At 65.4% G+C, this 14,992-nt stretch overlaps 3 protein-coding genes across 3 annotated transcripts in view; 2 read left to right on the top strand and 1 right to left on the bottom strand.

Annotated features, from left to right (window-relative positions):
* Nucleotides 1-1,282: 1,282 nt before the first annotated feature.
* TEKTIP1 (tektin bundle interacting protein 1) lies at nt 1,283-3,958 on the top strand (the record flags this gene model as incomplete). The annotated part of the gene is made up of 4 exons (XM_080823738.1): nt 1,283-1,383; nt 3,222-3,460; nt 3,560-3,685; nt 3,780-3,958. Exons 1-4 carry the CDS (start codon nt 1,286-1,288, stop codon nt 3,956-3,958), a joined length of 642 nt encoding a protein of 213 aa, XP_080679864.1. The 5' UTR covers nt 1,283-1,285.
* MFSD12 (major facilitator superfamily domain containing 12) lies at nt 2,734-13,129 on the bottom strand. Its single transcript, XM_080823686.1, has 10 exons — nt 12,706-13,129; nt 8,664-8,874; nt 7,028-7,166; nt 6,750-6,932; nt 6,485-6,577; nt 6,300-6,392; nt 5,811-5,981; nt 5,638-5,732; nt 4,652-4,782; nt 2,734-4,547 (listed from the first exon to the last, which is right to left on the bottom strand). The coding sequence occupies exons 1-10, from the start codon at nt 13,001-13,003 to the stop codon at nt 4,525-4,527; spliced, it is 1,437 nt and encodes a 478-aa protein (XP_080679812.1). The 5' UTR covers nt 13,004-13,129; the 3' UTR covers nt 2,734-4,524.
* The window catches only part of FSD1 (fibronectin type III and SPRY domain containing 1), a gene marked incomplete at both ends in the record, with an annotated part of 516,986 nt that continues 509,166 nt past the window's right edge, over nt 7,173-14,992 (top strand). Inside the window, one exon of the mRNA XM_080823695.1 lies at nt 7,173-7,787. Within this exon, the coding sequence (XP_080679821.1) occupies nt 7,671-7,787 (117 nt within the window). The remainder of the gene's footprint in view (nt 7,788-14,992) is intronic.

Below are 14,992 nucleotides of genomic sequence, written 5' to 3'. Positions count from 1 at the left end.
GAGGTCCTTCCCTGTAGGTGAGGAGCCCTGTCCGGGGCGGTGGGGACCAGAGACCAGACCGCAGCACAGCTGGTTGCGGCGGACAGCGAGGAGTTCGTGTGGCTGGGACGGGGGCAGGTGGCAGGAGGCCCCGGGGAAGGGGCGCCTTTGAACCCAGAGCCCGAGACGAGCCTTGTGATCAGGGGCCTGGAGAGCAGGGAGCCCCTGGTGCGGGTGGCGCTGGTGGCGCTGGTGGCAGAGGCTCCCGAGCGGCGCGGCGTGGGGGAGGCACGGGCAGGGGCTGCCGGCTGGGGGCTGCGGGGATGACTCAGGCTTCCACCCCCGAGGCGGCGGGAGCCCTGGGTGTGCATGGCTGAGAGGGAAGGGAGCGGGTGGCCGGCGACCCAGCAGCAGGGCCTGGAGGCAGCAGGGCCTGGAGGCAGCAGGGCCTGGAGGCAGCGGGGCCCAGGCCACCAGGAGCAGGTGCAAGCCAGGGGCGGGCAGGTCTGGGCGCTCTTGTTCCTCGTTGTGGTGGTGAAATACACGTAACACCATTTACCATCTTCAAGCGTGTAATTCAGTGATTTTTAGAACGTTCATGAAGTTGTGCTGCCACTGTCTAGCCCCAGAATGTTCCGTGACCCCAAAAGCAACCCCATCTGCCGTCACTCCCCGCTCATCCTCCCCAGCCCTCGGCCCCCGCAAGCCCCTTCCCGTCCATGGAGGAGCCTGGTCTGGACGTGTCACATAAATGGATTCACACTCTGTGTGGCCTTCTGTGTCTGGTTCCCTCCCTGAGTGTCATGGGCTCGGGGTCCGTCCCCAGGGCTGCACGTGGGGTCCTGCTCTTGGCCATGGGACACTCCCGCGCCTGGGGGACCGTGGTCTGTGTGTCCCTCGTGCAGCTGAGGGCTGCGAACCGAGCTGCTGCGCGTGCCCGCAGTTCTAGTTTGGAACGTATCCCAGAAGCAGAGGAGGGACGGCTGGGAATGTGGGGTCCCAGCTGGAGCTCCTGGAAGGGTGCACCCGAGGGTACGGCCCGGAGCGCCCCTGGTGGGGTGTTGTGAGGGGGCCCGAAGAGGAAGAGGTGGGAGCCCCGTGTCGGGCACCTGGAGCAGGGCTCACACGGCCCCCTCGCTCATGCCTCCCCCACCTGCCCCCCCGCCGGCCTCTGCTGGGGGAGGGAGGGAGCAGGGACCAGTGCTGGCCAGTACTGTTGCCGGGACACCGAGTGTGGCCTTTGTCGCTGTCAACAATGGCCCCACAGGCCTTCTAGGCATGAGCCTCTGGGGACCCGGAGGCAGATATGCAGACCCTGCGGCGGGAGGCTGGCCGGCGGGAGGCTGCCCGGCCCTGTGTCCCCCGGGGGACCCTCGAAACAGATTTCCCAGCACCTCTGTTCAGGTGAGTGCCCCCCACGGCCCCGCGCGCCGCCTCTGCATCCCAGGCCTCGTGGCATCTGGTCTGGCTTCTCGTGAGTGTTTACTCTTCGGTCCAGGCATGTCGGTGCTCTAGCCTCGCCCTGCCTCGCCCCGTCCCGACCTGGCTGCTCCCCTCCCCGCCTGTGGCCAGAGCAGGGTGTGCGTGAGCACCAGCCGGCCAGGGGTCCGCTGTGGGCACGGGCACAGCCTGGAGCTGACCAGGTCCCTCCAGGAGTCTCCCGCAGCGGCTCTCTCAGAACCAGGCCGGGCTTCTGTGACCTTAAACCACCGAGATCGACTCTCTCCCGGGTCTGGACCGAAAGCCGGAAGCCAGAGACCAAGGGGGTCTGCAGGGCTGGTTCCTTCCGGGGCCTGAGGGAGCAGCTCTGCTGGGCCTCCCAGTTCTAGCGCCTTTCTGGTTGTCCTCGGCACCCCCTGAGGACAGGTCACCTCGATCTCTGCCCCGGCATCACATGGTCTTCTGTGTCCAGGCTCCCCTTCCAAGCACACCAGGCCCTGCACGAGGGCCAGCCCCGCCCAAGGCCCACAGCTTAGCAGTAGTGTCTGCTGAGCTCCCCAGGCGGGGGGGGGTTGAGACCGGGAGGGCATGGATTTGGGGAGCCCTTTCACCCCGGCGGACTGGCTAAGGCACCGTAACGGGGGACTGCAGCTGTAGGAAGACAGGGGTGTGCCCCTGGGCCGCCCCGCTGCACGTCCGTCCTGCGCAGTGCCCGCTCCGGGGTGGGGTGCGGAGGCCGGGCACATGTGCGCTCTCTTAAAGGGCAGGAAGGTTCTGGATCGTGGACAGAGCAGGCATCGACTGGGGTTTCTTCCAGGTCTAACCTGCTGCTCCCAGAGGCCCACCTCCCACTATCACGTTAGACCGGCGGCCTTGTGTTTCACAAGTGCTGTGCACGTCGGGGCTCGGAAGTATTCCCTTTGCTAGGACGGGGGACCCAGAATTGTAGGCGCATGGCAAAGCCAGTGTGTGTCAGGTTCCTGAGACCGATGTGCCAGAACCTTCCACGCTCACCCCACCCTCAATGAGACGCGTGGGTTTCCAGTCTTCCGTGATCGCTCAGCCACACAGGGTGCAGGTACAAAGAGCCTGTGGTCAGCAGCGCCCCCAACCGCTGGGGCAAAGGGCCTGCTGGACCCTCTGCAGGGCAGTGGTGCTCTTGGCAGCCCTTCCGGGAGGAATGGCCAGTGAGGTTTCTGCCCAACGAGCGTCCCTGCGGCTTGAGCAGCTCTGGGGGTATCTTTCACTTCTCAGCTTTCCTTTCTGCTTCTGGGGTTTTCCCTGTCATTTTTAACAGTTACCACACAGTGACTTGATTTTTAGATTTATTTCCGAGTTCTTTCCACACCCAGCCTGGGGCTCAAACTCACGACCCCGAGATCGAGTCGCACGCTCCCCTGACACCACCACCAGGCACTCCCGTCTCTGCACCGCAGTCCCGTTCCCTACACTGGTCCTGGCTGCCCCAGGGCTACTGGACACCCACCGGCCCTGGACGGCTGCTGCCTCCCGGGGGAAGCCGTCCTAGTGCCCCGCCTAGGACAGGTCTGGCAGCAGCGGCCTCCTGTAGGTGCACCCTCCCCCGCCACCCCGTGTCCCTGGGGGGATGGACCAGACGTGCTGAGCAAGGAGAGGGTTTAATGCGGGGCCAGGGGGGTTGGAGGGAAGCAGGCCACAGGACTCAGCGCCCCCGCACTCCTCTGCCTGCCTGGGCCAGGGGTGCACGTGCCAGCAGTGCAGGGCAGGGGCGGGCAGGGGAGGCCCCCAGGCTCAGCCTCTGTCCGCTGCGCTCACCCCCTCAGCGATGACTACCTGTCCCTGGAGGGTCCCCGCTGGACACCGGCCATCAGGCAGGCAGTGCGCTGGAAGTACGCCCCCATGGGACGTGATGCAGCGGGCCAGCCGTGGTACACCGGCCTGACCAACTCTGAGTCCCGGGAAGCCTGGTACACGCTCCCGCGGGCCCTGGACAGCCCATACCGGGAGGCCTACGCCCGCTGGCACGGCTGTCACAGCCACCGGGAGCAAAGCATGCCCTCGGGTGAGTGCTCGGCCTGGCCTGCCCCCCCCGGCCCCTCCCAGCCCCAAGGGGAGGGCCAGGGCCCCAGATGACCTCCTACCCCGCCCCTTCCCCCAACAGCCTACACCCAGCGCCTCCGGGAGACCACCTGGTACGACCCTGTCCTCCCTGCCCAGTACAGGGTCCCCAGCACGCGGTGGGGGAGCGCGCTGTGGACAGACAGACCCTTCCGGGGCAAGGAATACGGTGAGGAGTGGGGGCGGTTGGGGGAACCAAGGCCGCCTTGGCTGGGGTTCGGAGTGGCTGGGGACAGGAAGTGACCTGGGTCCTGGCCCCACAGTGGTCACCAGGCACCAGTACCAGGCGGAGCCGCCATGGCAGGGGTCTGACTACGTGCCACTCCTGTCGGCGCCCCAGCGCCCACGCTACACCACGCAGAACCACAGGCGGTGGGACCTGGAACCCTACTGCCCCTCCACCAACCAGCGGTCCCCATCCGTCTACACACCCATCCACTGATAAAGTTCGTGCTGTCCGACGCCACCCTCTGCAGCCCCGCCTCCATACACCCCTCCACCTTCGGGGACCCTGGGGACCTTGGGTGGTCCAGCCACCAGCCAACACCCCGGTGACCCGAACTTGGGCCAGAGGCAGGCAGACTCGGCGTCTCAGCTGCCCTCTCCCCACTCTGGACTCCGGGCACACAGCTGAGGCCACAGCCCTCACCCACGGGTGGCTCTTTATTCGTGGCCAGCAGTAGCCTGGGCGCAGGGCATGGGACTTGCTCCTCCCCACCCCCGCCTGAGGCTCCCGTCAGGCCCAGTGACTGCACCATGGCCGAGGGGACCTGGTGGCACGTAGGAAACCACAGCCGAGCCCGTGGTGAGAGGTGAGCCAGGCGCACGCCTGGATCCCAGAGGGCTCACCTCCATGTCTGGGATCCTGACCATCCTCCCCCCGCAGCCAGGCAAGGGTGGGGGCAGGGAAGGGAGGGAGGGACGGCGCGGAGGGAGGGCTGCTCCTGGCCTCCGCGGGGCCTGGAACAGAGTTCATGTTCACAGGACAGCAACTGAGGGCGTGTGGCATCAGGGCTGGGCTCCAGGGTCCCCTGCAGGACAAGGGGGTAGGGGTGCAGTCAGTGTTGGGGGGGCTGCTGTGGGCCCGCCCCTCCAGCCCCTGGTCCCGTGGGGGTGGGGCACAGCTCGGACTCACAGCTCCGCAGGCGGATGGGCCAGAGGAAGAGACTGCACAGACAGAGGGTGGCGGCCACGCCTACGCCCCCGGTGGCGGCCACCATCACCCAGCGGTAGAAGCCCACGCAGGCCCTGCAGCAGATCTCCAAGCTGCGGGGCGGGGGAGGGGAGAAGCAGGGGCGTTGCCCTCCGTCAGGACCTTCCAGCATGGACCTCCCGCTCAGCTGCTGGGCCACCAGAACCAGGGGGGTCACCCTCCACCCCCCGCCCCCTACCCACATCTGCCCCCTCCTCTCCCATTCTCTGTCTCATGCGGGTCCGGCCCCATCACCACCACCTGCCTGGACCACCACCGTCCCCGAGGCCCCGCACACCTGCCCCATCCCCTCCCTGCTCCAACTGCGTGGGCCTTCCCCCACACGCTTTCCTCCGACACCAAGCCCAGTCCTGCCACAGGACCTTTGTAGCGGTGGTTCCTCCCCATTTGCTTAGAACTCCCTGACAGGTCTCAGGTCCAATGTCACCTCCTCAAGGAAGCTCTCCCTGACCTCTTGCCCCAGACAGGTCTCCGTAAGTGGTGTTTCCTACACCCCCTTGCCACTGGTTTGGGTCACACGGTTCTGTGCTTACGAAAGTAGCTGGTGTTGCCCCCAGGCCCCTGAGAACAGAGGAGCAGACGGGCTTTTGTTCCCAGATCCCAGGCCTCTACGGGTCTCCACTCAGTGGTCTACGACCATCTGGGTCTAGAACTAGGTTCTGAGGGTCTGAGCAGATTCCGGCTTTGCCCGGCCCTGCCCACACTCACTGCCCCGGTACATCCGGACGCCGCGTCCCCAGCGTACTACAGCTGGCTGGGTGCCCCAGGTCAGGAACAAGTGGGGCCCCAGTGTGTGAGCCCCGCCCACGTGCTGTCCTCTGTGCAGGTCGAACCCCCAGACCCGGGGCAGGGCCTGGCCGGCGTGGACCCCCCGCACCCTCCTCCGTGAATAAACGAGCGGCACTCACGAGCAGGGGTAGAGGCTCTGGATGGCCATGACTGCCAGCCCGTTGGCCACTTTATCCGAGAAGCTCATGGCCCCGTACACGAAGGCTCCACTGTGCTGGGGTACAAGAGCGGGGGGGTCAGCACCCACGGCCCGGACCCCAGCCCCCCGCCCCGCCTCGCCACTCCACCTCACCGTGTGGGGGCCGATGAGGTCGGCGGTCATGGCCAGCGAGGTGACGAGGATGGTGGCGCAGCCCATGCCCAGCAGCACGGCCGCGGCGTACACGGCCACGCCCAGCCTGTCTGCCAGCGCCACCCAGGCGGCGAAGGCCAGGATCACCAGGAGCCCCGCAAAGTAGGTCAGCTGCGGGGGGAGCGGGGCCGGCGTCAGAGCCGCTGGTCCGCGTGCTCCTTGGCCGGCCGCCGCGGGGAGGGTGTCCGGCTGGACCGTCCTGCGGCGCCCTCGCTCGGGCCTCGGGGGACTCGGAGGCCGGGGCGCTAACGCCAGGCGCCGCAGAGCCGTTAAAATCAAACACGGTGACGGGCGGCGCTCCGCTGCCCCGGGCGGCACAGAGTCCGAGCGCGCCGCAGCCCCGAGCCACGCGGGAGCCAGACGCGGGGCGGCCCCGGGCCGGAGCCCGCGCTTCTGGGGTCCCCGCCCCCGCCCCGCCCGGCCACTTACGTTCCTCCCGATGCTCCTGTTGACCGGCTTCATGAGGAAGGAGGAGCAGAAACCACTGACGTACATCAGCAGCGGGATGGTGGCGATGAACTTCTGCAGGGGCAGAGCAGCGTGGGCTCGGCGGGCTCGGGGGACTCGGCGGGGAGCGGTGGCCCCGGGCCCGCCCCCCCCCCGCCCCCGCTCACCTTGGGCAGGTTGAGGGAGTAGGTGAGGTACATGGCTATGTACGTCTGGGACAGGTTCACGATGAGCCTCGTGCTCATGTACAGCAGGCCCACCTGTGGCGGGCAAGCCGAGGGTGCGGGTCAGCAGGGTACCGGGGGGCTCACGGGAGCCCTGCGGCGGCACCTGAGCCACTCGCGGGGACCGTGGCGACCGGGGGACGGCAAAGGGACTGCCTGCCCCCGTGTCCGCCGTCCCCGCCGTCCCCCTCCGCAGCCAGCCGCACACCTGGTAGAAGGCCGGCTCCCGGAGCCAGTGTTTCCAGAGCAGCAGGGGCCGGGCGCTCGCGGGGGCCAGCAGCGGACTGTGCTCGTCCGGCTCCTCCACCGGGGGCCGGCGCCCCTCCCGGGTGCCCAGGTGGAACAGAAGCGAGAAGACGGCGCCGACTCCTATCACCAACAGGGAGAGGCTCTGGAGGCCAGGCGGGAGAGGGGTCAGCGGCAGCGCGCTCAGCCCGAGCCCCCGGGGTCAGGGCCACGGGGGTGTCCGGCCCGGGCCCCGCTCACCTGGAACACCTGCACGTCTTGGACCCCCAGCTGGTCGGTGACATCGCGGGCCGCCTCCGTGCTCGGGGAGCCCTGCAGGTGCAGCAGCAGCCAGGCGGCCCCGTACACGGCGATGTTGGCCACGACGGTGAAGGCGTACCTGGCGGGGGCAGGGGAGGCTTCGGCACAGGACCTGGGGCATCTCTGGCTGGCAGGGCAGTCGGCCCCCAAACACGGGGTGGCCCCAGGAGAGCCCTGGCCACACGTTATCTGATGACTGACACCGGCCCCACAACTCCACCCGGACGGCCCAGCCGCCCAGGCCAGGGGCACTCGGAAGCCAGAATTTGGGATTCCCGGTTCCCGGACCCTGGGCCTCGACAGGGCTGGAGCTCTGTGGTCTGGAAGCATCTGAGGCTACTGCTGCTTGTGGCCCCAGAGCAGTGTCCCTCCAGGGGCTGGGGGGTGGGGGCAGAGCCTCTGGATCACATGCCAGGACTCAGTTTCCCTTTCTGAAAGTGAGCACAAGACCCCAGAGATCAAAGTGAAGAGGCCACAAGGCTGGCGGGAAAGTGTGCCCCGGAGCCTGGTCTCAGCACCACCCGCCCCGCCAGCCAGGGCCCGAGGGGTGTCACTGGCCCCGCCGGGCTGCGCCTGTGCCGTAATGAGGAACCCAGAGGCAGGGCTGGGAGGAAGCCAGGCTGGGCAGCACTGGGGCCAAGCAGGCCGCAGTGGGGGCGGCAAGGCCCCCGTGAAGATGCCACCACGACCACAGCCGCAGAGGAGCGCACATGTAGCAGGCAACCCCCACCCCCAGGGCCCAGTGCCTCCTGGAGCTCCAGCCATCACCTGTGCGGGCCCTTCCTCCCAGAACTCGACCAGCTCTAACCAGGGACACACTCTGCTCAAGCCCGCGAGGGGGTCTGTGCCGATTGCCAGGAGGATTAAAGACGGTAATCCACATGAAGGGCCTAGAAATGTGCCTGTACACAGCAAGTACTCCATAAATGCTCCCAGGTTCTCTCCAGGAAAACTTCTATCTGTGCCTCAAGCAAGTCAACGGGCCAAACATCTCCACGCCAGGCAAGCAGGATTCTTAGATGACCCTGGTCCCACCCAGTCCAACCCCTCCCCCACGGGAGGGGACTTGTGAATAAAGGTAAAGGGATTCTAGAGCTCTCATTAAAGGAGTTGGTCCTGGGTGAGCCAGACCTCATCAGAAGATCTTAGGAAAACCTAAGCCTCCGCTGAGACCCCACCCCTAACGGGTGCCCTGATGGGAGCCTCCAGACGGATCAGGGAGCATCAGACTCTGGGTTTCTGCTCTGGTCATGACCTCAGGGTCACAAGATCGAGCCCCGTGTCGGGCTCCGCGCTTAGCAGGGAGTCCAAGATTCTCTGCCCCTCCTCCCACCCTCTAATAAATCTTGGAAAAAAGAAAATACAGCTGATCCGAGCCAGACCCCTAACCCACAGAAACCACGAGCCGCAAGGGCACATCGTGCATTACCGCGGCAACGGCTCATTAACACACCACCGGGCAGGCCCGGGAGCTGGGGCGGAGCTGGGCCGCACCGTCTGGGCCGAGCGAGCAGAGCCCAAGCGCGGAAGGGCTCCCGCTTCCCGGCGGGGCCTGAGGGCCGGGCGGAGGCCGTACCTGAGGGCCGTGAGCTCCACCTTCTCGTGGTCACTGGTGGCGAGCTCCGGGATGAGGCTGAGGTGGGCGATCTGCGTGGCCGCCCAGCCGAACTGGAAGACCACGACGAAGGGCCCGTAGTAGAGGAGGGCGGCCCACTCCGGCGTGGTGGCCCCGCAGCCCAGGCACGGGCTGAAGATGAAGGGGAAGGACAGCAGGACACAGACGGTGCCTGTGGGTGGGCGGGGGGAGGGGGGGTCACACTCCAGGGCCTCGGGGGGGGGAGGGACCCTCCCACGGTCGCGCAGTGGGGGTGAGAGGCCACGGTTCCTGTGACAAATGAGGAAACCGAGGCAGAGTGACCTGGGGTGGCCCCGAGGTCACGCAGCCCAAGAGGACAGCGGGGCCCCCGCTGTCTGACGTGGAAACTGAGGCACACCGCAGGCCATCGTGTTCCCGAGGTCACGTGCTGCAAGTACAGCAGGGCCAGGACCTACGGAAGGGCACGAGCGGGGCTTCCCCCTGCCAGCATCAGGGTCCCCAGGGTGCCGCCTGGGTGACAGGTGGGGAAACGGAAGCACGGAGCACCTGTGGGGGCCCCTGGAGCGCTGCCCGCCACAAACACCACAAACACGCCGTTTATGCGCGCACCTTCCCTTCCCACCTCCCGCCTGGCCTTCCGCCCGCCCCCCAGCTCCTGCCAAGCGTCCCACCGTGCTCCAGGCAGTCAGGAGGCCAGGAGACGCTGGGTCAGGCTACGGTGGACCCTGCCCTCCCTGAGCCCCAGTGTCTATCAGCTCATGGGGGGGGGGGGTCTCTTCCTGGAAAAACCCGATACCTCAGAAGAAGCCCGAGTCTGTGGGGGCAGCCAACAGGCCCTGCACCACCTGCTCCTCCAGCCACACGGGTTCAGTCCTGCCCCAGGGCCTTTGCACCAGCTGCGTGTCCTCTGCTCCCCTCACATCCTTTCATGCCTCAGGACTCGACCCAAATGCCACCCCCTCAGAAAAGCTCTCCCTGACCACCGCAGTCCCCAGCAGTCCCCTCCCTGTGCTGACACAGTCTGGACATGGCTTTCTTCTCACATGCCTTAGCATACACAGGGACTCTTTTGTCTCCACTTGTTTCCTGCCTGCCTCCCCCACCAGACGGGCGCTGGGAGGGTGGGCACTAAGTCTCCCGAGGTCACTTCTGGGGCCCTGGCCACCAGCACGGAGCCTGGCGCGTATCTTTTGGACAAGTGATTGATTATACTAGTGTCGTCCACTTGCAGCCCCAAGAGGTGGGTGTTACTATTCTCCCCACTTTGCAGATGAGGACACAGGTTCAGTGTGTGAGCCCCTGGGCCCTGAGCCACGCTCCTTCCCTCTGCCAAGCCAGGCCCAGCTCAGCACCCTCTCCCCCCACCCCCTGCCGGGCCTGACAGCTGACCTTCCCTCCTCCCTCCAGGCTCTGGACCTCATGCCCCAGACCCTAGGGCCGCCTCCATAGGCCTGGGATGGAGAAATGAAAGCAAAAGCGCCCTTCCTTGCTAATTCTCTGGAACTGGAGCCTGGGAGGGGCGTCCAGACACGAGCTGCTGTCTGGACGCCCCAGGGGCCGCCTCCGGGCCAGGCACAAACTATGTAGACTCTGATCCGAAGAATGTGCTGCTCTGGCCAGAATCCACCCTGAAGCTGGCCAGCCCAGGTTAACCATTGCCTGGCCAGGGGACCTCGGGCAAGCGACTGTGCCTCCCTGGGCCGCAGTTGCCAGAAAGAATGGCCACTGAAAATACCCGCCTCCCAAAGTCAGCATGAGGACCGAGGGTTAACGTAGGAAAGCGGGAACTCCTATGGCTCTCGGCCGCTTCCTGCCTCTGCAGCTCCGAAGCTGGGCGAGGTCACACTTACACAGCTGTTTCAGCAGGCTGGCATGCCCCCCCCACCCCGCCACACACACTCCTACACTCCTACTCATCCTTCAAAACCCCAAAGCTAATGTCCTCTTCCTCAGACCTCCACTTCTCCTTTGCGAAACCCACTCCAGCCACGCGCCCCAGCCCGGATCCCACAGAAGAATCCATGTGTGGCCCTAAGGGTCCTCTCTGGGCTACAGCAGGGGAGCCCCGAGGGCCCGCTAAGGGGAAAAGTGAACCCACAGACTTGGGAGCAAAAGAAAGAAGTGGGCCCCGTTTCCAAGGTGACTTTCACTCAAGCCACCTCATCAGGCCAAGAGGGGCTGCCCCAGCTTCCTCTCTCCACAGATCCTCCCGGAGCCCCCCACAAGCTCCCCCCGAGGTGGAGACAGGGTGCAGTGGAGGTCTTGGAGGCCAGTAGGGGCCCCTTTCCCCCAGGCCTGTTTTACATAAACACGAAGCCTTCGGTTCTTTATTTACGAGGGTGCCTAACCCCTGCCTCTGCTGGGGAACTCGGATTCTCCCTCCGGGGTCAGGCGGACCCTCCCACCGACGAGAGGGGCACACCATCAGGCCTGGGGACACGTGCAGTATCCGCTGCCCAGCTCCCTCCCCACGGCAGGCTCCATCCCCTCGGGGCCGTCAGGCTCCCCTGCCCAGCCCAGAGAAAAGACTCCCCCACTCTCTCACCTATCAGGCCGCGGAGCTATCTTGCGTGTCTGTCCATGAGTTTATCTATTATGAGCAAAAGTGCCCTGAGGACTGGGCCCAGCTCTGCAAGTGATCCCCGCGTCAGCCCAAAGGGGGGCAGCTTTCGTGTCCGTTTGTCCAGAGGAGGTGATCACCAGGCTGTCTCTCCCTGCTTCCCTCCCTGGCAGCTACAGTCTCAACGGACCCAGTGCCCGGGAAACCTGACATCCGACCACTTGGAAGTCCACTGCACCTTTGCAAAAACGCCCCCCTCCCCAGCCCGGGGCGGATCACTGCCTCCCCGTTCTCTGCCCCTGGGGGGGGGGGCAAGGAGACATCAGTCAGCCCCTCTGACCTTCTAGAAAGCTGCTACCCCAAATTCACAGGTCTGGGCAGGATTCCTGGGCCTGCCTCCCGAAATGCCCAGCTGGCCCCAGACGCCAGGATGCGGCAGGCACTCCTGCCAGCGAGAGAATGGCAGAGAAAGTGGCTGGGGCTCATCTCACGGCCCAGGATCCGTGGCGGCAGAGAAGGGGCGCTGCGAGGCAGGCCTTATCAAGGGTGCGCACTGGGCAGGACACCCTGGCTCCCGGGGCACCTGCCTCCTCCCCTCAGCAGCAGAGGTGTTCTGACGGCTCCCCCAGAGTCCGGGTTGACCCTGTTAGCTTCGCAGACCCCACCCCTCAGCCAGACACACGGAGACCCCTGCCTCTTGGGTCTTACCTGGCCCCCAAGCCTGGGCTCCCTAGCACAGCACCCCTAAACCGCCCAAGCACCAGGTTGCCTGGGATGGGGCAGAGGGTGGGCAGGAGTGCACTGGAGACACGGACAGACTGACGGAGGGGGCTCCAGGCACCCTGCCCCTCACTCAGACAGAGCTGTCCTGGGTGGTCACCCAGACAGACAGATGGAAAAGCCCAGGCAGACCAGCCTACTGACAGCGGGGGCACCAGCAGTCACACCCAATCCAGAGAGGGCTCGGGAGGCCCATGGGAGTCAGACAGAAAAACAAAGGGAAGTGCCACTGGAAGGTCACATGAGTGGTCAGGTGGCAGACAGAAGGAATACAGAGCGGTTAAGCAGACAGATGGAGGAGGTCAAGGATGGGGCAACAGAAAGGTACAGAGCAGCCGGACAGAGAGGTTCAGGCAGTAGGGCTGGCAGGCAATCAGAGGGGGGAGGCTCAGGCCAGGAGCAGGCGGTCAGAGCGGGGAGGCTCAGGCCCCAGGGCAGGCAGGCAGAACAGGGAGGCTCAGGCCAGGGGTAGGCAGTCAGAGGGGGGAGGTTCAGGCCCCAGGGCAGGCAGGCCAAAGGGGAACGGGAAGGCCCCTGGGCAGGCAGTTGGAGAGGGGAGGCTCAGGCCCCAGGGCAGGCGGGCAAAAGAGGAACGGGAAAGCCCCGGGGCAGGCAGTCGGAGAGGGGAGGCTCAAGCCAGGGGGCAGGCAGTCGGAGGGAGGAGGCTCGGCCGCGACTTACCGACCAGGTGCCAGGCCTTTCGGGGGCCGCAGCGGACGCAGCGGCCGGCGGCGCGGTCGGCCTCGTAGCCCACGAGGGGCGTGCACAGCCCGTCGGCCACCTGGCCGAGCAGCAGCAGCAGGCCGGCGCCGCGCGAGCTGTAGGCGCGCACCGAGTGCAGGTAGAGCAGCAGGTAGGTGAACCACATGGACGCGCACAGGTCGTTGAGGAAGTGGCCCACGGCGTAGCTCAGCCGCGCGGCCAGCGACAGGGTCTGCGGCGGCGCCCCCGCTCCGGCCGCCGGGGGCCCGGGGCCCATGGCCGCGCTCCGCACCCGGGCCGGGCGGTCTGGCGCGCGACAGACGCGACCCCGGCGCGCGAGCCGACCGCGCCCGCCTGTCCCCGCGCCACCGCCCGAGCCCGCCCCGCCGAGCGCGCCTGCGGCCGCCGGGCCCCGAACCCAGACTAAGGCCCGGGCGGGGCGGGGCGGGGAATGCTGGCGGCCGCCTCCACCAATCGGGGCCGCGCGCCGGGGCCCGAGAGCCAATAACCAGGATGGGGGCGTGGCCTCGGGGGCCGGGCCGGCCCCTACGCCCCGCGCCTACGGGGTGGGACGGTCCTAGCGCCCGACGGCTCCCCTTGGCGTTAGCGGGACCCTCACGAGCTGGGGGGCGACGCAAGGGCGCCCACACCCAGACTCCTGCCTTCGGGCCCGCGTCACCCCGGCCGGCCTGCAGCTTTATGAGGCCTACTGTGTGGACGGGGGAGGACGAGGTGGGCTGGGGGCTTGCGGGGTGGGCTGGGGGCGTGGGGGATGGGGGAGAATTCCGAGCCCGAGAGGCCACTCGTCGGGGTCCGGTACCTTCCCGGCCCGGAGAGACCCAATCGGACGCGGAGAGGACGCATTAGTTCTAATTAATTAGTTATTAAGGATAATAATGGGGGTAATCATCATAACAACACCAGCTGGGATTTAATGATCGCTGACTGTGCCAAACGCCCCACGTGGGTTTGCTCACCCAAGCCGGGAGGGACGCGGAGCCAGTGTCTCCCATTTCATAGGCGACCAACAGGCCCGGAGAGCGGGGAGGGCGCGCTCGGGGGCCCCGTGAGTCAGGTGCATGCGACACCACCCGAGGCCTGCGCTCAGAACCCCTCCCCACTCTGCTCCAACGGTCCTCCCACCGCTGGGCCATCACACCAGCGGTTTCAAGTTCCTCCTAGCCCTGCGTCCCCCACCCCTCGGCGCCTCCTCCACCAGCGGTTAAACACCTGCACTCCCGAGCCGGATGTTTGGGGTCCGGATCCAGCCCCACTCCCTCCGAGCTGTTCCAGCTCTGACAAGTCCTTTAACTCTGTGGGGTCTCAGTCTTCCCAGATCTAGAATGGGTATAATGTGCACGACTACAACTCATACCGGGCGCCCGGGAGCTGGGCCCATAGAGGGTGCGACTCTTGATCTCAAGGTCCTGAGTTCCAGTCCAACATTGGGTGAGAGATTCCTTTAAAAATAAAATCTTATTTTTAAAAAAAAAGTGATAAAGGGGCACCTGGGTGGCTCAGTTGGTTAAGCAACTGCCTTCGGCTCAGGTCAGGATCCTGGAGTCCTGGGATTGAGTCCCCGCATGGGGCTCCCTGCTCAGAGGGGAGTCTGCCTCTCCCTCTGACCTCCCCCCCTTCACGCTCTCTCTCTCATTCTCTCTCAAATAAATAAATAAAATCTTTTTAAAAACAAAAAAACAAAAAGTCCTGAGGGGCACCTGGGTGGGTTAAGCCTCTGCCTTCCGCTCAGGTCATGATCTCAGGGGCCTGGGATCGAGCCCCACATCGGGCTCTCTGCTCAGCGGGGAGCCTGCTTCCCTCTCCCTCTCTGCCTGCCTCTCTGCCTACTCGTGATCTCTCTCTCTGTCCAATAAATAAATAAAATCCTTTTTAAAATTTTTTAAAAAATAAAATAAAAACCTGATATAATTGTTAGCTTTTTTTTTTTTTTTGGTAATTGTTAGCTCTTAACAGTCTCTGCCAGAAAGAGACTGTTACCCTCTCCTCCACGTCAGCCATACAGTTCTCTGGGCTGCCTCCCATCACAGCCTTGATATCTGCTCTTCCCCCCAACCCTAGCTGTGACCTTGCCCCCCCCAAACTATGATCCCCATGAAGGCAGGGGCCGATCAGTTACACACACAGGAGCTCAAGAAATGCCTATCCAAGGATTGTGTGGTGGGCACGGAGAGAGGTTGAACACAGCGAGCAGGAACTGGGACACAGGAACCCACTAAAAGAAGCAGAGGCTCAAACAGCCCAGCGG

The sequence above is a fragment of the Martes martes genome (genome assembly GCF_963455335.1).
Source record: "Martes martes genome assembly, chromosome: 1".
Taxonomy (NCBI): domain Eukaryota; kingdom Metazoa; phylum Chordata; class Mammalia; order Carnivora; family Mustelidae; genus Martes; species Martes martes.
Note: the sequence above shows the minus strand (reverse complement) of the source record. Positions and strands in the feature narration are given on the sequence as shown.

Coding starts and splice junctions, on each gene's coding strand:
- MFSD12 (XM_080823686.1), bottom strand. CDS start 13,003: ATGGGCCCCGGGCCCCCGGCGGCCGGAGCGGGGGCGCCGCCGCAGACC. Junction 8,875..12,705: donor AAAGGCCTGGCACCTGGTCG/GTAAGTCGCGGC, acceptor GCCCACCCACAG/GCACCGTCTGTGTCCTGCTG. Junction 6,933..7,027: donor AAGACGTGCAGGTGTTCCAG/GTGAGCGGGGCC, acceptor CCTGGCCTCCAG/AGCCTCTCCCTGTTGGTGAT.